At 38.8% G+C, this 27,532-nt stretch overlaps 1 protein-coding gene across 5 annotated transcripts in view; it reads right to left on the reverse strand.

The window, feature by feature from the left end:
- Positions 1–27,532, reverse strand: part of ARHGAP15 (Rho GTPase activating protein 15) — a 623,633-nt gene that overhangs the window by 228,631 nt on the left and 367,470 nt on the right. For all 5 annotated transcript variants that reach the window (XM_032637027.1, XM_032637031.1, XM_032637030.1 and 2 more), the window contains one exon: positions 27,124–27,246. In XM_032637027.1, the coding sequence (XP_032492918.1) occupies positions 27,124–27,246 (123 nt within the window). The remainder of the gene's footprint in view (positions 1–27,123; positions 27,247–27,532) is intronic.

Consider the following 27,532-nt stretch of genomic DNA (forward strand, 5'->3'; position numbering starts at 1 on the left):
TGGGTCTTCGTTTCTGTGCGAGGGCTTTCTCTAGTTGTGGCAAGCGGGGGCCACTCTTCATCGCGGTGCGTGGGTCTCTCACTATCGTGGCCCTCTCTTGTTGCAGAGCATGGGCTCCGGACGCGCAGGTCTCAGCAGTTGTGGCTCACGGGCGTAGTTGCTCCGCGGCATGTGGGATCTTCCCAGACCAGGGCTCGAACCTGTGTCCCCTGCATCGGCAGGCGGACTCTCAACCACTGCGCCACCAGGGAAGCCCCTTCTTTCTTGTTTTTAAAGTCCACTCATAAGACAGAACCTGAAAGTGTTCTCCATTGACTTCTGTTTCCCCTGTAGCTTTAGTTAGTTTAAATTAGATAGTTCTGGTTGGTAAAATGTAAGGGAACGTGACTTGGGAATCTACAAGAGAAGATTTTTTTCCCCTGATAAACGGAGAGGGGTATATGAAGACATTCTTTCTTTCTTCCTTCCTGCTTTGAACATCACTGTGCAATCATGCAATGCCTGGAGCTACTGCTGCAATCTTGTCACCATGAGGCAAGAAGCTTGCAAACAAAAGCTAAACATGATTAAAAAAGAAGGTACAGGGCTTCCCTGGTGGCGCAGTGGTTGAGAGTCTGCCTGCCGATGCAGGGGACATGGGTTCGTGCCCTGGTCTGGGAGGATCCCACGTGCCGCGGAGCGGCTGGGCCCGTGAGCCACGGCCGCTGAGCCTGCGCGTCTGGAGCCTGTGCTCCGCAACGGGAGAGACCACAACAGTGAGAGGCCCGCATACTCAAAAAAAAAAAGGTACAAAAACCTGAGACCTCAACAATATTGTTGAACTTTTAAACCTATCCTAAAACACATTCTCTAGACTTCCTGTTATATGGAATATAAATATAATTAAATATAATATAAATAATTTTAAACTGGGTATTCTATCACCTGTAACCAAAAGGTTCATAAAAAAATGGGGGGCACAGATAGTGGGGAAGACTGAACACAAAGAGATTTGTTAAGAGACTAATGTGATTGCTTGGGAAGACCGGAATCAGGATAGGCTTGTGGTAAATTAATCATCATTGAGAATTCATCTCATCTTCTCTGAGTTAGATTCATACATTCACCACCTCTGCCATCTGCCTGTGTAGTAAACTCACTAGAGTGGGCAACATTTCCTCATTTCACTGCTATAGGGCTTGGCCATATGACTTGCTTTGGATAACGTAGCATGTGTAGAAATGATGTGTCAATTCAAGACTGAGGCCTTCAGACACATTACAGATTTCTACTCATCTCCTTGCTTCTTCACTATTGCCAAGACAAGAGCTTCCCTGGGTAGCTGCCTGCGTCTTCAGTCTGGGCTCCAGAGTAAATACATATAGCACAGAACTGAGGTTCAACCCTCAGTGAGGAGACAAGTCCAGTCAGACCTACAACTTAAAGCAGAGCTGTCCATTCAAGCCTGCCGTAGACTGACCCACAGACGCATGAAAAAATAAGTGCTTTTTGCAGTTTGCCACTGAGATTCTAATGTTTGTTTGTTAGGCATCAATAGCTTACTGATAAAGATGATAATAGGAGTCTGGATTTTTGGTGATCTAAGCTATGCTGTGAGAATGAAAACAAGAGAGTTGACAGGACATGGAAACCAAAACTGGGGAGCAAATAAATAGAGAAAAAAATCTAAATTTGGTTAGAACGTGGAAATATGCATTCGTTTAGAGTCAATCCTAAGGAGGAGTCTCAAAGGAAATTTCTCTCACCTTAAAATTTGAACTCATTATGTTATATTATGGCATTTCTTATTATGTATTCTCTCCAGATCAATTCAATTCTATTTAATTCAATTCAGCAAATATTTCATAAGCACCTACCATATGCAGGGCATTGTAAAGAATGCAAAGATTGACATTCATCCATAGCTATCTATTACATGCCCACTGTAGTCCAGACAGTGTGCTCCATCCTAAAGATGCAATGATCCATGAAGCATGATCTCCTACGGTGTAGGGGGAAGAACAGCTCTCAAAACCAGTTATAATACGATGTGATTAGTGCTATTGCAAGGGCGCTCAATAATAAATAGCGAAGATATATTTAGCCACGCAAGGGTCAAAGTACGTTATATATTTTAACTTATTTAATCTTTATAACAATCCTTAACACTTTGGTGGTAGATACTATTACCATCTTGATTTTATAGGAGTGAAAATTGAGGCACAAAGATATTGAGTCGTTTGTTCATATTTACAAAACATCAGGCTCTGGGGGAAAAAAAAAAAAGATAAGGACCTGAACTAAGACAACGAAGAGATGGGGTGATCCAGTGGGATTTGTAAACTGGATGCGGGAGGTGAGCCAACCCACCAGGCAAAGAGGACATTCAGGTTTTTTGCTTGGTTGAAGGAGACTAAGATGCTGAATACTGAGGGTTTGGAGAAGGAAAGAGAGATTGATGTTTAGAAGTTAGGATAGCATTTCAGACCCAGCAGAACACTGATGGGATATCCAGGTGAAATTCAGACACTATTGCTGATCATAAGGAAAATGGTTTTCATACAATGAAACTGAGAAGCAGATGTTTGTGGTAAAGATTTGAAGAGAAGGTAAGAAGTAGAGGTAGCAAATAGACCCCCTTTTTTAGAAGTTTAGTGGTGGGAATTCACTAATTATAAGGAAAGACGGGACTTGGGGAAAGATTTTCATTTGGGGTGGATAGGAGAGAATTTCAATTGCAGAGTGTTTCTGATTGCCAGAATGCTCTAGAGGGGGGTGAGATGCCCTCTTGGCTGTTTTGGTTGCTATAATGCCTGGGGTGGGGGAGGTGTGCTACTGCCACTTACTGGGTGGTCCAGGTAAGTGCAGGCAATCCCTCACTGGGAGAGAAAACAATCCCTCCCTGATTGCCAATAACGCCCCTGGTGAAAAAAGAGCTTAGATATGTTGAACTTCATTAGATAGAAGGGAGACGTTTTGCTTTCACTAGTTACCAGAAAGGTCAAAAAAATTCCATCTCACTTATATCCTGTCTTTAAAGTGGCTTATACTTACCCAAGAAGGTATGGCTCTGTAGTAGAAGGACCTAGCCTTTCAGGCAAAACTGATTGAATCAAAGGTTGTCATGTGGCCCAAGCTGGGTCAATGCAATTTGTCCTGCAAAAGTTTTAGAATTGGGACACTGTAGACTGAGGTGGTATCAGAGATACTACCTGCTCCAGGGATTTGAATTGAAAGGCCGTCTAGACTTAGACACTGCAGGGCAAAAGCAGCCATTTGGGGGAGATGGTGATGTGCAGTGAATGAGTGTTACTGAAGCTAATATGCAGACAGAGAGGTGAATGAAACAGACACACCTCAACTTCTCACTTCCTGATGCCTAGGCACCAATATATGGTTGCCATGGGGTGCATTAGAAGTTAGAGGGAATTTCAGTTTAATGCAACTAGACAAATTTGGCTAGTACGTGGATAGCATTGTCCACAAGGTTTCAAAGAGGGCTTACAATCACAATAGAAAGGACTAGCCTTGGGAAAAATAACTAAATGAGACCCCTGTTACAGATGATGCTGGTAGGAAGAGGATGTTGTATGTCTGTTGGTTTGCTGGCCCTGGAACTATTCAGTCTATCCTCCGGTAAGAGCACCCTGGTTTTCCTTTGGGGATGATACTTTCTCATCCTGCTGCCTTTTGCTTTGAGTAGTGCTGACCTCACCAGCTCCAGCTCCAGGGATGAACATGCATTTCCTCCCCTGGCCACAGTAATCGGTTCAGACATGAACACATGACCCAACTGGATCTGGGCAAGCAAATCCTGAGGCTTCCTTTTTTTTAGTGCTGCTGGGAAAGAGGAGCCCTCTTGCTATAGGATTTGGTAAACTATGAGGATATGAGTCTAAGCTTCTAGAAGTTATATTGCCAGCTTCTGGGAAAGCATACTGGAGAATGAAGCCAACAGAGTGGAAAACAGCTGAGGGATGGAGGAGATAAAGATTCGATAGCATTTTGTGCCCAGAGGTCCAGTCATGCCTGAAGCTATTCTTGTCCCTTGGACTTTTCAGTTAAGTAGTCCAATAAATTCCATTCCTACGTTGCAATTTGAATAAGTTTCTATCAATTACAACTAAAAAACAACTTGACTACAACATTAGCCTTCAACATTACATGGTGAATTATATAACGTGGAGGAGATGGTGTTATACATGAAACGACTTTGCAAAGTCAAAAGTGCTATATCCCAAAGGAAGTAAATCATAGAGATTTAGCTTAGACATCATTGTCCAATTTAGGGGCTGTTGTAAGATTGCCACCCATCTGTAACTCTGATACAGTCCAGAGTTTGATACACCAAGGAAGACCATTAAATTATAGAATGTCTTTGAACCACAGAACCTTCTTTCTTAAAACCGTGTAAAGAAAGGGGGAGGGAGAGAGAAGGTGTTTTGCTTTCTTGGCAAGCATTGATGACCTAGCTTTTGCCCCCTAAACTTCCATGCTTGCTAGGCTGGCACAACATTAAGGATTGTTTCTGCTTTTCCCCCTCCTTATGGTATTCCAAAAAAGGGAGCAGTCCCAGAACCCTGAGCTCCCGGCTCCCCATCTATAGTCCCATCTGTGGGCCTCACTGGTAATCCTTTATTCCTCTCTTAACAACTTTTTGTATTTAGAAAACACCTCTTGCTAGGGGTGCCAATATTTTCAGAATGCTCTGCACATGCCTATGGCCTTGGCTGGTGTGATCATTACATCTTTGTTCTCCTGCTTCAACGCTTGTACCAGGGTGGCAGGCAACACATTGGTTGGAGAAAATCCATTTTCTGTAATTTTTCTTTGAAAGCATCTTTTGGTGAGAAAAACAAATAGACTTTCCACATGACTGCACTTACAAATCACGTTGTTTACATAATGAATTAGAGTTTAACTAGGGAATGGTGGTTTTTAATCTTTAAGCTCTCAAACTTTTGACCGATTTAGTTAGTTCATCAGCATAACCAGGTTAAGCCTCCCAGATCACAGATTAGCTTCATTCTCCCTCATCTCTGCTATGTATTTTTTGACAAAAAATGAAAAGAACACCCAGTAATGGGATCTTTGTCAGTTAGATTCCAAATGAATCAAACTATGAGGAAAACTACTCAATAGAGGCAGTTAAATGTTCAAATAATGTGACGGTGTTATCATCATTTACGCAGGGAGACAGTCTCCACATGCTTTTCAAAATGATGTTATTCTGCTTTCAGGACAGAGGCCCATTGTGGCCACTCTAGTGAATTTTAAAGAAGAAAACAAAGCACCTAGAACTACATACATGAAGAAATAAAGAGGGGAAGAGACAACAACAACAAAAAACTGAACTGTTTGGACACACACATACATATCGGATAATTATTTTGGTAATGAGGCATATTCATCAAGGATTTTGGCTACATAGAAAAAAATCCACTGGTGGCTATCTTAAGCAAAGAAAAATTTATTCAAATGATGGTGAAGGATAGGGGTAGGAGGAAACTCAAAGAATTACTGAGAACTAAAAGTAATTTATAACCGAATCACTTTGCTGTACACCTGAAACTAACACAACATTGTTAAGCAACTATACTCCAAAATAAAATAAAAACAAACAAAAAAAATTAATTTATTAATTCCTCAAAGAAAATACTGGAGGCGAGGGACCAGTCTTGGAGATGTTAATCCAAGGTTCTCAGGAGATCCACGAAATAAGAAAAAGGAAGTAGAGCAACTGCTTTGTAACTCTGAGAGCTGGGTCAGGATGCTATACGCATTGTCACCTCCACCACCAGTACTGTCCTGGTGACTTCTGTTCATCAATTACTCGAGATCTGAAGTTCCAATAGACAATGTCCAACGGGTTGAGAGTTTTGTCTAAAAAAATGGGTTGAAATGAGAAAAAATACAGCCCATGTAGCTTCCATAGTAGGTAGCATTCAACTTGGAAATTTTCTCCCTCTGGACTGCCACACACATGGGCAGATCATTTCCCAACAGGATGCTATAAGGGCAGGGCAGTGGAGAGTGGAGGGCTAAAATAATATTCTCACACAGGTAATTGTCAGCAATTTCACTGATTCTCTTTGATTTAAACTGTAAGTGACATTTGCTTTTCCTTTTGGGAGTAGGTTTCCAGACCAAAACTTCAGATTGCTTATGAGGGAATCGTATTGCTAGTTCTTATATCTTCTCACTTCCATTCTTACATTTTTCTCTTCCTCACCTTTAAAATACCCACTATGTGAGCCCCCATCATATAACTTTCCCACAACTTTACGAATAGTTTTGGAGAAATAGGTGATGTTAAGTTAAGAACTATAGTTTACAGATGGCTTATGTCTTTGAATTAAGATGCGGAAAATACGTTTAATGCTAAAACACTAGCACTGAACTTAATCTATCTTAAGTGCTTCGGAGGTACCGCATTGTCTATGATGTACTCAGGGCTTTGATTAAAATATCAGCTATTGCTTTTTGTTACACAGATATCAAAATTGGGCTGATACTCCGTTGAGTCTCTAATATATACTGAAAGTAAATCTCTCTCATTGCCTTGTTTACTTGTGATTTCTTTTCTCATAAGAGGCAAGTACAGGGAAAAGCTTAATTATTTTAACTTTTAGGTAGCTCGGAATCTAAATAAATAGGAATTTAAAGTATATACACTTCTGTGTATAGTTTCCCCCCCACATGTTTATTCATATTTTTGGATCTCATCTACTAACAGACTTTAAAGTCGCTGGTGGAAAATGATAATGTCTACTCCGGAAAGGCTGGCCTGGAGGAAACTGGCTTAGGCTCTAGGGAGAAGATCTTCTCAAACAAGGGGAGGCTGGGGTCTGCAGCTTCCAACAGACATTGGACAGTTGGCTGCAGGGGTGGCATCCTTTGACAGGATCGGCCCAAAGATGAGTGTCAGAGACAGGCTAGCTGCCATCCAGACGGTATGGCGAGTTCTTCCCCAGTCCCTTCCATGTTTTCTCCTTCTTCCCTTTTCAGGCTTCCAGCCATCGCCACCTTTCACAATTTCACCCTCAACCCCAAACAATGCTTCTATGAAGTACCTTTTGGCCCCTTGCTTTAAAGCTCCTAAACTCATTAAAAATAGATCTCAACTCAATTTTGGTCCAGTTAATGCAACAGACACATTGGTGGGTCCACTAATCAGGAAGGAATTTGTATCTTAAATGAAGAGTTTCTTAACCCAAATGTAACAAGGAGATAAAATTTTTTCTGTATTTGTCTCCCCTAGGCAACACTTTGCCTATACTTCTCCTTACCTCTGCTTACCCAGAGCAGCACAAACACATGAATTACACACATACACACACACACCCTCCCCTTATATGTGTGTGCACAGAATCACAATACTAAAGAGAATGGTTTGACCAAGTGAATGTTACTGCATTTTTTGTATTCATCCATTCAATCTATCTATCCCTGAATATTTTTCAGTGCCTTCGGAGGATGGAATAATGAACAGAACACTCTGTGTCTTTACACAGCCTGTATTTAAATGGAGGAAACAAACACATAAAGACATTAACATGGAATGCAATGTCAGATGGTGATAGGTGCTATGAGAAAATAAAGCATGGCAGGGAGATAGAAAGAGAGAGGTGTTGTCAGGGCAGACATTGCTAGACAGTGGCATTGAGCAGAGACCCAAAGAAGTGAAGGCATGAGCCATACCAATACACAGGCAGAGGCATTTCATCAGAGGAGTAGCAAATGGGAGTAAGTTGCATACCTGGAGAAGCAGCAAGAAGGCCAGTGTGGCTGGAGTGAAATGATAAACAGGGAAGTATGGCTGAGGATGAAACTGATAAGGTAGCCTGGGGGACAAAGCAGGTAGGACCCTATAGGTCAACAGGAAGGGCAATAGATATTATTTAAGTATGATTTTATTCTAAGTAATTGGAAATTATTGAGCAGGGAAAGTGACTTAAAGTGCTTTATGTTTTTAAATGATCTTTCTAGTTGCCATGTGGAGGTTATATGTAAGGGCGTCAGGAAAAGAAGCAGAGAGGCCAGTTAGGGGGCTGGTGAGATAGTCCAGTGAGAGATGATAGTGCTTGGGTAGGGTGGTAACAGTGGAAGTAACTGAGAGTGGTTGAATGTAGAATATATTTTTAAGGTGGGATTTGTTGATGAGAGTAGAAGAGACAGAATAGCATGGAGGGTGACCCCGGCTTGGCAAAGAACAGAGGTATTTCCTGAGGTCGAGAACACATGGAAGCCATTCGGAAGCCAAGGGTTGCTCTAGGTAAATGTGAGATGTCTACCAAACATCCTAGGAGATGTCAAATAGATGTTTGAACATGCAAGACTAGAGTTTCAAGGGTCTGGAGTTTGAAGCTGAAGTACTAAGTTTGGAAAGCTTGCAGATGGAATCTGAAGCCACAGGGCTGGAATATTTCAGCAATAGTGCTCAGTAGTCTGAAGGAGAAGGAAAAGAAAAGAGAAGTCCAAAGACTTAACATAGGAGTAGCCCAACACTGTGAGGCTGGTGGGAGGAGCAGGCTCTACCAAAGGAGCACCCATGGGCAGAAGAGTTTCCACAAGAAGGATGAGAAATTGTAAATAAATAGCAATTCTAAAACCACTGAAAGATTTCATGTCCTGCTTCCTTTCTTTCCTTACCCTCTTTTAGGCAATAACAAAGCAGAGCGAAGTAAGGTGATCTCTATCTACCAGAGATAGTTCACAGTCTCCTTGGAAGGTATTAAAATATTCAACCACTGAAATTATAGTTTGGGGGGTAAAGAAAAGAGAGGACGACAGGGATGGATTTATGGAGTTGGTAACTTTGAGCTGGGAGGACTAAAAATGAATGGAAGTTTACAATATAGAGTAAGCTGGAGAAGAATATTCAAGGTGAAGGAAGCTTTACACAGTAGAACAAGATCAATGTAATTTCTTCCTCTTTCCTATAGAAATAGATGTACTTCTATTGCATCCTATTAAACTCCCTTCTGGATGCCAAGTGAAATATATATGAATGAGTGAATGAATGAATGAATACATGAATAAGAGAATGTATAAAAGAAAGTGACTTTTATGTAAAGATTGTGCCACGGTCACTTGAGTATGAAAGAAATATATTTCAGTTTAGTTTGCATTAGTGCGTTTTGGATGACTGACATGGCCAAATTTTGCTTAGCAAAGACTGATTATTTATATTTTGGGTTGACAATACTTTCTGGTTTTCCTTTGCCTGTCCTCATTTTATTAGAATTACACAGGGGTCTACAAAAGGAAAAGGGAATAAAATTCAAAGATGTCAAACTTTGCTACCTTAACCTTATTTGTGTACATTTTATGTTTTTAAAATAGAAAACTGTCCATGGAATTCAACTGCTCAAGCATACAACTTACTGCAATTATTCTGAAGTTAAAACTTTTATAGGTTGGGTTGTCTACTTACTTTACTTAGTAGGAACTTCACTGCAGTTAAAATTACTGTGAAATCAGTACTTTTATTTCTGTTTGAGTGATGAGACTAAGAAGAAAACTTGAGACATAAAATTTATTCAGATATTTGATTGAATTAATTCTAAATGATTTAATAAAATTACCTTTTTAGCGCACACAAATATGGACTGAAGTTGGAAATGTCATTCAGTGATCGATAAAAGTTGAAAGTTTCTTCTAGGGTGGAGAAGGTGTGGAAATGTTGAGTCACTCTGGATTTAAGTAAAATCTAGGAAAGAACAATGTACTTTTCCAGATATCAGCATAGATTTGTTAGAATCCCAGGTGGTAAGACTTCAATTTATTTGCATGAATGCATAGTTCAATAAGAAAAGATTCAAATTTAGTTGGAGTAAAACTGCTTAATGATTTCAAATATTACGTGTAATATATTAATATAACGGGTTTGAATATCTATAATGGAGTCTCCTTCATTTGGGTCTTAAGGGTGTTCTCACAGCAACTAATGCTGAGTGCTAGGTACATGCTGAAGCACCTAAGAGGAAAGCACTTTAGGTTAAAAGCACTTTCTCTTCTCAGCCTCGGGTTAAAAGCTATTTCAGGATTCTGTTAAAGGCATTCTTTGGTCCTCAGCTTCGGCTGAAAAGCTGCTTTGAAGAAAAGTGCTTTGAGGCAGGTAAAGGATTTTATAATAAACCATATTAAGAGCTGGGGGACCGTGTGGTTCTCTGGAAGTGTTGGCTAGCTCCATGGAGGTGTGGTATACACTCTGCGCAAGTTTGCCTGTTCCCTGTGGTCCACTGATTATTTTATGCAAAGAGACTGAAAAACATTTCCAGGAATATAATTGGAGAGAAGGGGTTATGAGCCCAAATTTAGTAGTCCATGATGCACACATTTCCGAAAACATTTTGTCTCTTTTGGGTTTCCAGTCAAACACGGAGTGTATTTCTTTTTTGGCCCTTACTGCAGAAAGCAACTATGCAGTAACATTTTTAAAACACCTTATCCTGTCCCGAAGCTGTCCACAGAACTGAGTAAACAGATATCTCCCTGGGAGATGCACTTTGCATATTGCACATGAAAATGCAATATCAGTTTATTTCATACTCTTTATTTATATAACTTTCCCAGCTAACAGGGCCTCCCATGCGGGGATGGGCACACTTAAAGATAAAATGGAGTACCTCAGTTGGGTCTGCCTACTGAATTGGCAGAATCGTGGTCACCACCCAGATGTCTAATTGCAGGTACTGATATTCGTTGGTGAAAACACAGTGACTTCAGAGGAATTTTGAGCTTGTGGAGGTCAATGGGAATTCTGAGAGATGGCAAAATGGTTCTTGTAACCCAGCTGAGTCCCAGGGAGTAGATCTGAGTTCTGCTGAGGAAAGGGCCTCAGACAGTATGGAAAGAAGCTGTTTTCTCACTTTGTGAGATTCAATGCCTAAGCGCTATTGCTTCAGGACCTAAAATACCAAGTGAAATATGCAGGTGACTGGGGAGAACAGCATTCTTCCTGTTTGCTCTGGAGACAGAGTGAACCCAGAAATGCAGTGGAACCAGAGGAATCAAAGCACTGTATGGCACCCAGAAGTTTTTGTAGGGTTTGGAAACTCCTGGACAGTACCTAGGCAGTGAAGCAGGCATCGACTGGAAGATGCTGGCTGCCTGTGGCCTGGTGAGGTGCCTTCCTTGGCCAGTTTGTAGGCAATGGGGTATCAAAGAAGAAGAATCAAAGGAGAAGAACATGAGAAGGGCAGTTCTCCTCAGATGTGATACATTCCAGGTGCTCCCAGAAATAGCTAGGGAGAGCTTGGAAACAGAGAGAGGCTGAACTGTTATGATTATACAGGTGGGAGCCATGACTTGTGATAATTGTGCCTTAATGTCGGTGTTACTTCACTCATATTCACAGGCTGCTGGGGCATGGCCCATTGAGGTTATATAGGAATTAAGTAAAATTAATTCCATAATATAGCTTTCTAATACAATCAGCCCTCCACATATGCAGGGATGCAGAACTGGCAAATACAGAGCAACGACTGTACTATGGCATTTTATATACTGGACTTGAGCATCCTCAAACTCTGTATCTGCTGGGGTCCTGGCACCAATCTTTTGTGGATAGTAAGGGACAACAATATATATTTCCACTGGTCTTTTAAAATGGAGCCAAGTTGGCAGCGCATGGACATGAAGTTTTTTTTTTTTGATATAGAATACTTCTTCCTAGGCAGTGTCTAATTTTGAAGGAAGGAATCTCGCATTATACATCTTCATGGGCCCAGTATCCAGCCCATCACTTACCACATGGTGGGTCTGGGTCTTCAATAAATGTTCATCAAATAAATAAAAATATATAATGGGTACTGAGTGAATAATAAAATTGCTTATAAAATAAAGTACAAGCTCCTTAGCCTGGCACTATGCAAAACACCTGCCACAACGACCTCTCATCGAACCCTCTACATTTCATCCAAGCCACCATTCCCCATGCTTTCCTACAATTGGGCACCTTGGATGGCTTACCCATTTCCTCACATATCCAAATGCTCTAAGTCAAGACTCAGCTTAAAGACCATAGAATAAAATAAATATTAATCTTACCCACACTTTTCCCACTTGTAATTTCCCCAAATCTACAACCTGAATGCCCCTTGAAGCATTTGACATATTATGCCGTACTTGTTGTACGTTTTCCCCCCTCACTCACTTCTTGGGGGATTCTGCTTTATGTAACTTTGTATCCTCTTAGAACATAGTGATTTACAGAATATGTATGAGTAGGCAATATGAAAAACCATCAAAGCATAAAGAAATGCAAGCACAGTTCTTTTTTTTTTTTTTTGCAGTATGCGGGCCTCTCACTGTTGTGGCCTCTCCTGTTGCGGAGCACAGGCTCCGAAAGCGCAGGCTCAGCGGCCATGGCTCATGGGCCCAACCGCTCCGCGGCATGTGGGATCCTCCCAGACTAGGGCACGAACCCGCGTCCCCTGCATCGGCAGGCGGACTCTCAACCACTGCGCCACCAGGGAAGCCCGAGCACAGTTCTTTATTCTCATCATTGGATACCGCATGCAATGCTACAAGCACAGCGTGAAGCACACAGAATGCTCAACATGTTGGCTTTTTTAATGCAATGTCACAAAAATCTCACCATATTTTATCTGGTTTGCAATTTTCAGAATACCTACTCTGCATTCAGGACAAGGTGCACTTGCAATATGTAATGCGATAATAAGAGTAGAATTAGGAGTATAAGAAGGGATAGTTATTACTTGCTACGCTGATTGTTCTTTACACGGTATCAACATTCCTAAAGGGCATTATCTGGAAAGTGTTAAGACAGAAAATTTCATTACCTTGCCCTAACTCACAAAAAATAAGTAGCAGAGCCAAGACTAGACTTCAAATCTACTTCAAAATTCAGCCATCTTTAGGGCTTAATGACTGCAATACATTGTTTCCCTGAGTAAAGTAGAATACATATAGCTCTTTCAAATAGCACAGGGAGAGTTTGTCACTACTGTCTCATCACTTCACACCACATGTCTCCCAGACCCAATAGGGAAAATAGTCTTTCATATATTTCATATTTCAAGTGTTCTTATGTACTTAAATATCACACAAAACTAAGTACAGTTTTGTATTCAAGTATCTCTTTTTCCAAGAATGTGTGGCATTGCTCTGCGTTTCTTGGTAGATATTCTTGGAGTTTAGGATTCTAGGCTGGTGATAATGGAGCCAACAGCCTGGGACCCTTGTTCAGCAGAGGCTGCCTCAATCACTCCTAGCCTCCAGATAGTGTGGCAAATGGATTAGCACAGACTCCTTCTAGCAGATCTCAGTTGAGTGTCTGCCATTTAGCTCAGTAGGCGAAACTGAAGCTCAATACACATATCCATGGCAGCTTCTCAGAATCAGAGAACTGCATCTGGGAGACAGAAGCCTCCTCTGGGCTTTTGGTAGTGCTCATACTATAATAACTGATTGTAGGAACAAATGGCTTTGGATTATCACATGGAAGTATTTTCCACTAGAACTTTACGCAAAAGTACTTACTGCCTTCTCCAGAATTCCTCAGATTAGATGTCCCATCTCCCTAACTTTCTCCAATGTGCTATTTATTCTCTACCTTCTTTCTGGTCCTGGACCCGGGTTGTGGTCTTTGTTTCTCCCACTATCTACCTCCTACCGATCAGTCCCCCTCTGAGGTCACAGTTCCCTGGCCAGGGTTTCTGCTTCCCATTCTGTCCTCCGCGATGCAGCATGAGACAGGCGTATATCTACTAATGTAGTGCCCTGGTATGTGGCACCGTATGGTCACATTTGGAAAGCTTATATTCCTACACTGCATAGCCACCCTTGAAATACTTTCTCCATATTACTGTGGCATCTTGAGTTGAACATAACCCCACACACAGATGTAATTGTCTCTCCTCCTGTGTGATGGACAGTTTATTTCTAGCCAATATTACTTTTCTTCAATATTATTCATTCATACTATAAACATGTGATCTTTCTGATTAAAGAGGTACGCATACAAGTGTGTACATGAATAAAAAAAACCTTATGCTAGAGAATTTGAGACATCTGACATCATTGGGAATACTGCCTTTGATGAAGAGAGGATCTAACCTTGCTTTTTTTCCCCCTAAAATGTTTGACTTCTTCAACTGGTAATTATGTAAACAGATTTTTAACCAAAAAGGGCTCTCAATTCTTCTTTTGACATGTTAATTGTTTCTAAAAAACATTAAGTGAGGTCCTGTCAAATTCTTTACATAATATTGAATGTTCTCCTATGCTAATTACTCTTTTTAAGATGGAAAAATTGTAACATGCTCAGGGCTCCAGTGCATTTGAAATGTAGAGTCACAAAAGATGTAAATACAGTATCTCACTGTTCAGAGAAGGAATGTATGAAGTGGTGCAAATGATGAGGGAGTCTGGGTGAATAATGGCTTTTCTGAAATTTAGATTATTTGGAATATCAAGATACAAAGATATCCTCAAGACGTTATTTTCAGACCATCTGCTTTCTTACTTCTCAGCCTCTAGTGCATCATAGATTCCACCGTTGTGAGGTTAACTGAGGCCAGTCCTCTTCCGCCTGCATCATTTCTTTTCCTTCTATGAGTTTGAGTTCCAAGTTCAAAGGGATAAGTTAGGAGTGATATATTCAAGTTAATGACCCTCACATGTGTTTAACTTGGATGACATCTCCTCTAAAATCTCCCTCCTGTCTAATATGGGTAGATAAGAAAATCATTAAAAATTTGGAGCTCAACAACTGCTGAAAGAGAATGAAAATTTCTCTCCTTTGCTCTTACATTTCTAAGGGAATTAAATCTTATGAAAATGTCAAACCTTGTAACAGCCTCTTAGATGACTATCTGCACAAGTTATCCATCACAACACAAAGCATGATTCAATGGCTGTATGCATCTCAGGAAGGCATGGAGTTAGGCAAGTTTAGCTTATAATTTGGGGCAAAACTTCAGCAGTAAATATATAAAAAATTTTCTTATAAATATTGGCCAAATATATACAACTTATTTTGCTTTAAAATTATAGTCTCCTTTATAATTTGATTATCTTACATGTCCTGAACATATGTATCAGTATCCACTGACATTATTGTCAAATATATCTAAATTTCTTAGTCCACTAATTTTAATTAACACTTGACATTGCTACATATTTAGGGCATGCCAGCTGGGCACAATGTTTTAGTTTTTCTTTTTAAAATGTATAGGTGAAATGGGTACATGATATTTGGCTTTATATTCCTTCAACAAACCCCAACTTTATTATTATAGATTGATGTTCTCTATCAGTTAGCAATACAAAGTGCTTTGAATATTTTTAACAGACTCTCAAAGGTAAAAAAAAAATACTAGAGACAATTGAAAATAGAATGGAGTTAGGTTACAATATTTGATAGTAAAGGCACTGAACTCTCGGAAAAATCTAAGTTGACGAAGACGTGTATAAACAGATATTCCTTTCTTATAAACTTCTTTAAATTTCTCTGTATTCTTTTCTTACTAGGCTTTTTTCCCTAAGCTACTATAAATTGTGAAAGTACATTTTCATAAATTTTTTTTTTATATATGAGTGTTGTTGATTTGAGGAGGGGGAGGAAAGTTTTCTTATTTCTCTTTTGTGTCTTTTTTTTTTTCCTGTGTGAGAAGAAAGTGTTCAGATCATCTTTTTAAATAGTGAAAATAATAATAACTGTTCCCAGGAAAATAAGACAGCAAAGAAGAGGTTTTGTTGGACTTATCTGTGATAAAGCACTTGGTGCTCCGGCTTTTGCGAGTTGAAGAAAGAGATGTACACAACATTTCAACCCTTCTGTTATGACAGTTTATGCTTCCTGTACAGCTTAGCGAACTCCAATGCCTGGGAAACAGACACGATTACCACCTTATGGAATGCTGCTTAACTTTAAATGTTCCCTACAGACTAGAAACCCACTTCATCAAAATTTATCTCAGTTTCTCAGGAATTATTTCTTCTGTAAGCTTCTGAATATTCCTGTGCAATTTTAAAATTTAACCCAAGATTGCTTAGACATAACTATGATATAAAAAGACAGAAAAAATTCCACACTAAGGGAGTTTGTTCACAAGAGTTCCTGTGAAAGAGCTGTGTCCTATGCCCATGTACACTTTAATCACTCACTCTTTCAGCTGTTATCAATTTAAAACCAATGAAACTCCACACTGAGTCCATTTGAGCAGTCAATTTTAATATCTCAAGGCATCTGTAGTTATTCTGAATTGGCTGCAAAAGCAGAACTAACAAGTTAAGCTCTAACCATAAGTCGACATCAGGCTGGTAAACCATTCATCAAACACAGACAGTTAGTCAATACTCCAGTATGAAAAACCAACTAGCATTTTAAGAAGAGCAATATACTCATAATATGTTTGGCAGTCTGGTTTGCATTGCTTCCTTGATGGCTGTGCATTTAACTTTCTAGTCAACAGGGTGCTTCTTGCACTGCCAAGGCAATGTGTTTGAGGGAAAACTGGTCAGTCTTCCCATGTTTGGGTAATATTTTTACACAAGAATAAAAGGGAGGGAGGAATGTGCTTTTGTGACTAAGAATCTAGAGAGTGTCTTAATAGTTGCTTTTTATAAGAAACTCTTTCAACCATATGTTCTGGATCTTTGAGGCACAGTCTCCACTTCAAATATTATGTCACTGTCAGGCCATGTGTCTCAATTTTGTGTTTGGAAAATATGGTTGCTTGAAATACCTCTTTCTCTCCCAGGAATGACTCCATGACAGGATTGCTGCCTCCATAGAGAAAAGGACAATGAAGAAGGAGGAGTATTCAAACAAGATCAAGGCAGTCATCACTTCAATCAAATTATTTCCAAATTTCAGGAGCTCTGGGGCCTTGCGTGAGGGGGAGTGAAGGGTGTTTATGACATATAGCTGCCTATTCCCAGAACTCTTTTATGTACTTTTATTTTATCTTCAAAAAGAAAGGACATATTAAAGAGAAATATCTAAGGAGGAACAATGCTACATAAAGTTTGTTTTCAGATCTGTTGCCCCAGAAAATGCTTTGATAAAACACACTTAGAGCTACATAGTCAATTTCAAAGGAAAGTTGGGAGATATACCTCTCCTTATTGCAATTTGACTAATACTGACACTCCACCAATTATGAATATCCAAATTCTGATACGGCCTCTTGCCTCTTTCCCACAGAGGAAAATAGAATATGCTGGAATAGCACTTTTGCCACACAGAGTTATTTTTTTGATGACTAAATTTTACAGAGGCTGGTCAAATTTCAATGTCTATAATCAGATAGGGTACAAGTCAAAAGAGATATTTTTATACTGAACAAAATTTGTCCCTCCCCCAAATAAAATGATACAGTTCTTTTTTTCTTTATGTTGGGAATTTGTGGAACATTGCTGATTTATAATAGAAATGAATTTGAGGGGAAAGATTTGTAGGCCAGACTGTCGGTGATGCTAAGGAAATATTATAAAAGAACACTCTCTTAATCTTAGGATATGTCAAAATGAATTGTTGATATTAATATTTCCTGTACTTGGTAGCAGCCCACATGTCTGCTGAATGTGGACCCTGATGAGGAGATGCAGGTTGGAGAGCTCTGATATGTACCATCTTTAGAAACACATTCAACATACATATCATGTGGACTCTCAAATCCCAGTCATAGCAATGAATACCTCCTTTCCCAAGCACTATGAAAAATTCAATTCATCTCACTACAAATGAAGCATTTATTCACTGCATTTGTTCAAATTATCAGTCTGCAGGTCAGGAAGAAATTCTGCTTTCTGCTCCCTCAATTATCCACCTCACCACAAAAAGAAATCCACGGCTAGTACTTTGTATAAGCAGTAGAATTATAAAAACTACAAAGGAGAAAGTGAAGCGCCAGCGCTGGCTTTGGATACAGTTCGTACAGTCTACCGAGGCCCTGAAAAAGCTACAAGAATTAGCTGAAGAATCTTCCACTGTCTGTGAGCTGGGTTTAGGAGTCATGAGGGAACTATGTGGTACGAGAACACCTGCTGGAAAACAGCAGGGTATCAATAATAAATGCTAACCTTTAAAAAGGGGATTCTTGTGAACACTGGGGAGAGCCCTGCATCTTTTTCTTCTCTTCAGGTGGTTTCATGGAGGAAAGATTTAGGATGTGATTAGAGGATTGAATGGGTCATAGACCACCTCTCCAGAGGGCAGTGCAGCAGCCTCCTGGCACAGGAAGGAAATATCACATTGGCCTGACTTTTGGTCATCTGCAACTAGTTGAGGATATGCTTCAGAGAGCATATAAACGTGGGCTGGTGCAATGTCAGGGATGGGGAGGGCTGGTTTCCTACCCTTTATACAGTCTACACACACACACACACACACACACACACACACACACACACAATTTGAGTTAGAGCATGCTTAAAACATGGTTTATTATGAAACAAAACCTGTCTCTACCTGTTACTGTTTCCTTACTGGCACTCATGCTGATTTCTTCTTATTTTAAGGAAACTTGTCAGTCCTTAAACTGGAAGGCTTAAAGACAGTATTTTGAACTGGCACTAGGATTAGACTAATCCTGTAGGGCATGCCAAAACTCTGGACAATCTTTTAACGATAGATAGTCCATGGAATGAATAAAACCAGCATCTACTGCCAGGGCAAGAATTAACATGGGTTTTAGAGGCAATTGGCTAACAACAAAATACCAATATGCCGGTTTCAAATCAACTGGGTCTTATTCATTTTATATTCCCAGCATTTAGCATGCCTGTTTACCAGGATCCAGTCAGCTTTAAGGCTAAAGCCTATTATCTGGAACTTTCTTTACCTAAAAAAAGACAAAGATCTTGAGAACTTTACTCAAAGGGAAAGTAATATAATTTAAAGGAAGAAAAAATAACAATAATAGAAAATATTATTTGCAATATACAAAATATAGTAGGTTATACCAGGAAATTACTGGTAAAACCATTTGTAGGTATAAAAATCAAGTATATATAAGTCACCATCTCAAATAATATATTCTAACTAATCCTGTGTGAAAAGGTCTCCCTCCATAAGAAAATAAGTTCTTGAACCTCAGGGAAACCAATTTATTATTCTGGCTCATTCTTTTTTCCTGCTTACCTAATTCACTCCCATTTCTGGACCTCATTTTTCTCCTGTTGTTCTAAAGTTATTTTGATTTTAATATCTCATAATATCAGGATCATTTCCTCCTTGGATAACAAGCTTTTAAAAGACATGGGCTTAACCTGCTACCCAGGTGCACTTTTTTCTCAACATTTGTCACCTTTCATGGTGACCTGTATTTTATTATTGAACAAAAGCTATCTATGTGGTACTCTGTTACCAACACATCAGCTCCCAAGAGCCTTTAAATAACAGAAATTGCCTGGGAACTCTAAATGCAGAGAAACCAGGAAGCTTATAGGCCAAGATAAAGCAGCTTAAGGTTGGCTATTAATTTTGGCTAATATTAAATCATGACACAGCTCACACGTAAGGATCACAGTTCAATCATGAACCATAAAGAAGTTTAAAGAAAAGAAGATTTACAAGATATTTTTAAGCACATTAATGCATATTGTGGACGTTGTGAGAGTATTTCAGGCCCCAGCAATGACAGACCCACGCCCCAGTATATAAATTCAAATATAATTATTCTTAGCCTAACACTGATAAAGCGGCAGGTTGGAGCATACCTCTACTCAAAGGTATATTGCAGTGTTGCGCATATATTTTTTGCTTAAATCAATGATGTGACAGGTAGGTTACTTTGTCATACATTAGTTCTAACAAATTATTTTTAAAATACTTTCAACGATTTTGCTATTCATAAACATAACTGTTGAACCTTTAGGGCTGACAACTTGTATCTGAAACTTGGATAGCAAAGCTTTCTTTACTTCTCAATATAATTGACATCTTTTACAAAAGTACTGTGATTTAAAAGACATTATTTTCTCACATGACGAAAACCTTAAATAATTAGTTGTGTGGGTAATTATTAAACATTCTAGCAATTAGATGACACCATGTAAATGGGTGTAGATAGGAAAGAAAATGAGCTCATGCCCATTTGTGTATAAAGAGCACCATGATAAAAATTACCAAAAAAGATAAACATAAGCCAACTGCGAATGATCTTTATACTTTCCTTAAAGCAAATGAGTTACTGCTGCCTTTCCTTGACACTTGTTTGGATTGATTTCTCATACACTAAAAGAATACTTGGGAGAATGGTTTCCTGGGGTCATCTTGGCCATGATTTCCTCCATAAACATAATTAAGAAAAGAAAGAAGCAGGAAAGAAAGAAAGATGAAAACAAGGAAGCAAAGACAGAAGGAAGGAAGGGAGGGAGGGAGTTGCTGAATGGTTAAGATAATGGTTATCTAATGGTTAATGGGCACTGTGTGAGATTCATTACATATATCATTTCATTTAACTTTTATGATGTAAATTTTGTATATCAAGAAGTCGATAACCAAACATTAAATTATATAGCTGGTAAATGACAGGATCTACCTTTAAGCTTACATTAGTCACATTCTAAAGCTGCTCTGCTTTCAAATAAGTTCAGTTTTCTTAATTGTAAAATAGAGTTGAAAATTTTCTATCACCACAAAAAATTCTATAAAGACTGATTCAGTTTATCCAGAGTATATAAGACATACTGTATCCAATGGAAATATTTGATATTTGAGACAGATGTGGTAGTCCCTATAGTCCATCAAAAACATATCATTGACAAGCTACCTCTACCCATGTATGCAGAGTTCCAGCTTATCTTGTTGGAGCCTCATTCTGTAATAAGAATGGACAACCACGGCCCACCAGATATTTGAGTCAAGTCACTAATGTGATGGAAATAGAATGAGAAAAATATATGAACGAAAGGAACCAGATGAAATTGATGATTCAAAGTAGAGAAAATTTTAAAATAAAAAAACCTAAAAGTACAAAACAACAAATTTTAATTTATATCCTTAGGTAAGTTAGAAAAAAATATAATCTATTGGGCTTCCCTGGTGGCGCAGTGGTTGAGAGTCCGCCTGCCGATGCAGGGGACACGGGTTCGTGCCCCGGTCCGGGAGGATCCCACATGCCGTGGAGCGGCTGGGCCCGTGAGCCATGGCCGCTGAGCCTGCGCGTTCGGAGCCTGTGCTCCGCAACGGGAGGGGCCACAACAGTGAGAGGCCCGCGTACCACACACACACACAATATATATATATATATATATATATATATATATATATAAAATATATATATAAATAATATATTTTCTGTTTTCTCACTTATTCAATTAATTAATGTTTATTGAGTGCTAAGTGCCATCCTCACTATTGGGAATGGGCGTAGCACGGTCAAACAAAATTTTTGCCCTCACAGCATGTGAGAGAGTGAGGTATGCAAGAAAGAACAGAGAATAAGAAAGACATCTAGAAAATTGAAAATATAATCGCTTAAGTAAAAATAAATTGATATAAAGGTGGAGGGGGGCACTTCCCTGGTGGCACAAAGGTTAAGAATCCTCCTGCCAATGCAGGGGACACAGGTTCGAGCCCTGGTCCGGGAAGATCCCACATGCCACGGAGCAACTAAGCCTGTGTGCCACAACTACTGAGCCTGTGCTCTAGAGCCCATGAGCCACAACTACTGAGTCCATGTGCCACAACTACTGAAGCCCACGCACCTAGAGCCCGTGCTCCGCAACAAGAGAAGCCACCGCAATGAGAAGCCCGCGCACTGCAACAAAGAGGAGTCCTCGTTCACCGCAACTAGAGAAAGCCTGCGTGCAGCAATGAAGACCCAACACAGCCATAAATAAATAAATGAAAATTAAAAAAAAAAGGGGGGGATCAAACTGAGAAGTCTTTCAGAACATGAGAAAAATCAATCCTGATGATCTAACACTCACATCATAAAGATCACAAAAGAGGAAACAGAGAAAACTGATGGGAGAAAACTTATTAACATAATAATAAAGAGAAAAAATTCCAGAGCCAAAGAGTCACTGTTCCTCAAGTTGAGTGCCAAGCAGAATAAATTTTAAAAATTCTGCCAATATACATTATCTCGATTACAGAATCTCAAAGACAAACAAAACCCAAAAAACAACCTTCAATGATTCTGAAAGAAAAAAAAATTCAAAGTAACAAGAGTAAGAATGGAAGCTGCAACTCTGTATTCTAGAGGCAATGGGATTTTATGCCCAACTAAACTATTGATTAAGTGTGCCTGCATCCTGAAGATATTTTTAGGCAGTCAAGTTCTCATGTTTCCTAAATGAGTCACTGGAGTTACATAGAAATAGAAGAAATTAAAGCAAGAAAGAAAAGGCATGTGATTCAGAAGACAGTGACTACAACTCAGAAGATCAGTGAAAGGAAATCACAGGGTGATAAATGTGAAGCCTGGAAAGCAACCAATACAAATGAAGTAGGATGGTGGAAGGACTTTAGAAAACATTCTGGGGTAAAAACCAGGGAGTCACAGACTAAAGTATATAGAATGTTCAACTGAGAGGATTAAAGCCTTTGAGGATGTAAAGGCTCAGAAAGCAATAAAAAATAAAACTCTGGGGGAAAAAAAAAAACATCTGTACAAGAAATTCACAATCCAAAAATATATCAAACTAAACAATAGCATGATTATAAGCAAATGATGAAGCATAGCTTTAAAAATAAGAACATTATAATATGTGTGGCCGATATGGCATAGCATTGGACCCATGGATAAGTTAATCCAATCTGGCAAATTACCTGGGGAAAAATTCCAAAATATTTACATGATAAATATGAAGTAAATGCTCATGACTAACTGACTGTTTTTTTCACATTTAGATTCAAAATATGCGGGGGACGGGGTGGGGGGTGGTGGGAAATAGAAGACTTGATTGTGGTTGTGAAACAACATAAACTTACTAATATAACCTTCAGATGTAAAAGAAAGGAGAATCTTTTTCACCAGGATCAAGGTGCATTTCTCTTTGAGAGTCACAGGGTCATGATATTGTAAGAAAAGGGAAGGAAGTCTAATACTTGGTGCTGCAGTAAGCAGCCTTACCTAATCATAATCATACGAATGCTGTTTTTTTTGGTTTTCTGCTTTTAGAGTCAACCTATAAATAAGTCATAATTACAGAAACCAGTGAAATAATATAAAATTTCAAAACGTAGAAGACTCAATAGCAAAGGCAGAAGAGATGAAAGGGGCAAAGGACACTATGCTTCTCATCTGGCCAATGGATGCATTAAGTCTCAATTTTCTATGGTTAATAGAACAATAAATAGAGGTTCAAGTATGTCGGATGTTTCAGAGGAAGCCAACAGTAACAGCAAGACCGGCTATATTTGAGTATTTGGGGAAGAGAGGGCCAGGTAGATGAAGTCTAGTTTAATTAAGTCAGATTCATTGTAAAATAAATCTGAGGTAATGTCTAAGCTTTATAAATAAAGATATTAAAACATTACAGATAAGCAAGATATTGACAAAAATCTATACCCCAAATAACAATAACATAAGATAGGGAGGCAGCCACCAGAGGAGCTGCGAACAGAAACCATTCCAAACGGTGCCCTGCAAGAAGGAAAACTGGGGTAAGGCAGGAAAACACTGCTTTTCATCATAAATCCTGGAGGCATACTATTTCATCCTCAGACTGGTTGTTTCCTCTACAATATACTGAGTAAAAAATACAAGTAGTGCAGCATTACTCTCAATTTCTGCTAATATCATCCAGTATGGTTTGTCCATACAAAGATGAAAGAAACCACTTTCTAAATATACAGTACTTTCTAACTCTATCATTTTGATATAAGGAAACACTAGTTGCTCCTAAAAAACCAACCAATTGTTATCTTTTCTAAAAATTGCACTGCCAAGTGTCTTCTGTTCTTGGATGTCAATGCTGCCATTTGAAAGATTACATAAGGTAGTTTGGTTGACGCTAAAGGGCTATAATCTCAGTTCCAAAAGCAAGTAGAGGACATGTATAAGCACACCTACCACCCTAAAATGTACCCTCTTCCCTATAATTTACATATTATACTGATTGGAGTTTTGTTTTCTATGAGAGGCTCAATGTAATAAACTCATACTTTTAAAAAGCTCTTGCCATTCCCTTGGCAAATGTGAAAGCACTTGGAGAAATTGAAAGCTTTTCAGAAGCTACCACTGCAATGGCACAATGATTGCAACGCCCACCTGAGCTATTACGATTTCCTTCCACTGGGTGATCATTCAGAATTATCTGATGGCCCCTTTTTGGCATCACAATGTACCCTTCTCATTAGTCATATTAAAGAAATCAGAAAAGGCAGCCCCATCAAGAGACTGTTTCCAGATCTAAAACCTGGCCAAAGAAATCACATATTGGCTAGGTCTCCGTGAGTCCTAAAAACAGGCTTTGAAGAAAGGCTTTGTGACTGAGCTTAGACTGTGTGATACTGGGACAGTTTTCTTTTCACATAAAGTACTTTGTGAATATAGTTCTGCTGGGCATTTAAAGTCCATAAAACACAGCCTTTCCTGCCCCACAGTGAGGGCTCAATAAAGGCTGGCTGAATTCAAAACTCAGGTCTCTCAGTCTGTTGGGAACACTACATAAAAGAGTAAACACTTTGAAAAGTGTCTGTGGCCTTGTCAAGCCCCCCCCCACCCCCACCCCCCAGGTATCAGGAAGCACACTTGTAAGACGCAAAACTACCAAAGCTTTCCCAAACCTTGGTAATGGAGGCCTTTATTCCACATGTGGAAAATTAGACAGTTTAAAGAATTTGATATATATTCTTTGGTCAAATGCACTGCAGAATAAATTTAAAGGCATTATCCCTCTTTCTAAATAATTCTTCTCTTGAAAGAGTTAAGTCATTTTACTTGGAGAAATTAAATATTTAACTGTTAATCATTAATTTATGTTATGTGAGTTTTCATAACCAATCAGAAACACTGATTTCATTGGTTTTTTCTAAGTCTTTGCCTTAGATATGCTAAGAAAATGGACTTAAAGTACTAAATTTGACTAGGCCTGCGTTTTTTAAAAATTGGTTTAATCCTTTCTACTCGGTTAAAAAAAAAAGTCTCAGAAGAAGCCTTACAAAAAATTCACAGTTAAAACTGAAACAAGCCCAAGAAGTGACTATATTTGCATAACTTGAACTGTATTTGGAAGAAAATTCCACTGAAGACAACAATGGAAGCTTATCAAATTGGAATTTCACATAGATTTTCCATAGCCCTACTAATGAATACTGACTCATTGGTCAGCTATGGTGAAAATGTAATGGAGCTCTAAGATAGGAAATGTATCATTGGAGTGTGTTCGGTGGTTCCATTACATCAGTATGAAAACTGCATCAGGCATCCGGTTTCTCTGCCGCTTTCTGAGACCAATTCTAGAGCACTATGGTTATTAATTCTTTAGCATTTTGACTGGGGCCAGACCGTGCCACTGAATTAAAACCCCTTTTATTTTGCCACAGTCATGAAAAATTTGGACTTTATGCCAGATTGGGATTGTTTGGGCTACTTATCTGGTTTTATATTTTGTCAGGATGGCAGGTAACATGCTACTGAATCCTTTCTAAGAAACTTTTAATCTAGGGGATAAATTCGAAGGCAGAATTGAAGGTATTACTGTATTACTATATGAAGTTGGATCTGTAGAGGACCAAATGCTGTCCACTGAAAAGGACACTTCAGAGAGTAAAAGTCTGAGCTAAGACTGATTTAAAGCACGTTCTAGTTCTACTTGCAAATGCTTACATTCTAAGAATTTTCCATTCTATTAGTGATAGGTATGTTCATGCTGCATAAAAGTTCACCTTTCACAATTGGTTCAGAATGCTCGATGATTTTTGTGATATGTTCACCTCTTTTAAAATGGACTGAAATTGATAGGTCAAACAGTTAGTCTAAACTATTGAAATAATTCTCATTCTAAGTAGTGCTGAAAATATTATCTGCTTTGTCCTATTCCTGAGAAATAATTGCATATTAAATCACTTTTTGATTTCTATAAGGATCAGTCTTTCCACTTTGTTCTCAAAGTTTATTTTAGGACTTTATTTTAGCCCAAATTCTTTCTTGTATTTAACTTTCAAAATATATGCATCAGTTAGAAAATTTGAAAGCCAGAGAGATAATGGACTTGATGCATATGTTTTCTTCTTAGGAAAGTAATATATTTGCCTGTGTGATCTAAGTGATGATTTCCAGTGATAGAAATCTACATCACTGGTTTTATCTGTCCATCCATCCTTTCATCTATCTGGTACACTACCGGTAATAACGACAGTAATGAATAATAATGGCATTAATAATAGCAGAGGACATTTCTTGAATAATTATGTTCCAGAAACTGTTAAATCCTTTAAATGGACTATCTCATTTATTTGTTTTAGTGGTCCTCTCGGTGGTGGGTATAAGTATACCCATTTAACAGAAGAGGTATCTGAGGCTCAGAGATCATAACTTGTTCAATGTCCATATTAGTGAGTGGGAGAACTAAGGTCTGAATTCCAATTACAGTCTCTTGCCAGAGTTTTTTTTATTCTGGTGGCTGGGCTGGTCTAGGATATTTTATATACTTTAGATATATTTGCAAAATTACCTGCTTATTTCAGTTTAGATTGAGTTCTAGGTTCTCCAGCTCTCAAATCTGTAAGTTTTCATGACACTAGTTAACCTTGGACTTTCCTCCTAGCACTTTCTTCCTCACACTTACTTCAGACTATGACTACATGATCAGACAACTTATAGTACAAATCAGGACTCATCTGAGAATGAAAAGGGCTGCTGTTACTAAGTATTCTGGGACGACAGGTATAACTAGGATTGTCCAGGCATGTGGGGACATGGGATCATTCTGATGGGCCACTAGGATATTTCTTCTCGGCTGCTGGTCCAGAGCCCAGATCCTCTGAGGGCAACACTAGGTGTTTTTTTTCAATGATCCTCTGATACAACCTTTATTTTCTCAGGATTAGTTTTCTGGACAACTATTTTTTCCTCTGTTATAGAGCAGAACACTTAATAAGCAACCTAAAAAGACTAAAATATCTTAATACTCCTTTAGAGCTGAATAACTATGGACACAGAGGCACATTTATTTATCACTGTTACAGTAAAAGTATAAAATGTTCTATACCTTTAATAAGTCCTTTTTCTTGCAGAGTTTTCAGGGAAGGTCTTCGGGTAATAAACTTCTTTAATCTGCTTTTAACTCGGTTTTTGTCGCTTGTATCAGAAGCACTATGATGCAGTCTGAACACTGGAGATTTAAAAAAAAAGAGGCTTTCAGTCAATTTTTCCTTTATGATTATTACTTTATGCAAATATGAATAGAAAACAGTAGTTATGGGACAACTACCTGAATTAATAGCTCAGGCCCTTCTGTTTAGACAGGGCATAGGAGTAAAAATTTGCCCGTATGAAAATATTAGCTCTGTTGCAACATGCATGTGTAATGAGAATGTGGTTAGCTCCATATTTTCACAATTTATTTCACATTCATTTCCTCATATTTACCACAATAATCTTTATCTGTATAATTCCAC

This window comes from Phocoena sinus, chromosome 7, assembly GCF_008692025.1.
Source record: "Phocoena sinus isolate mPhoSin1 chromosome 7, mPhoSin1.pri, whole genome shotgun sequence".
Lineage (NCBI taxonomy): Eukaryota > Metazoa > Chordata > Mammalia > Artiodactyla > Phocoenidae > Phocoena > Phocoena sinus.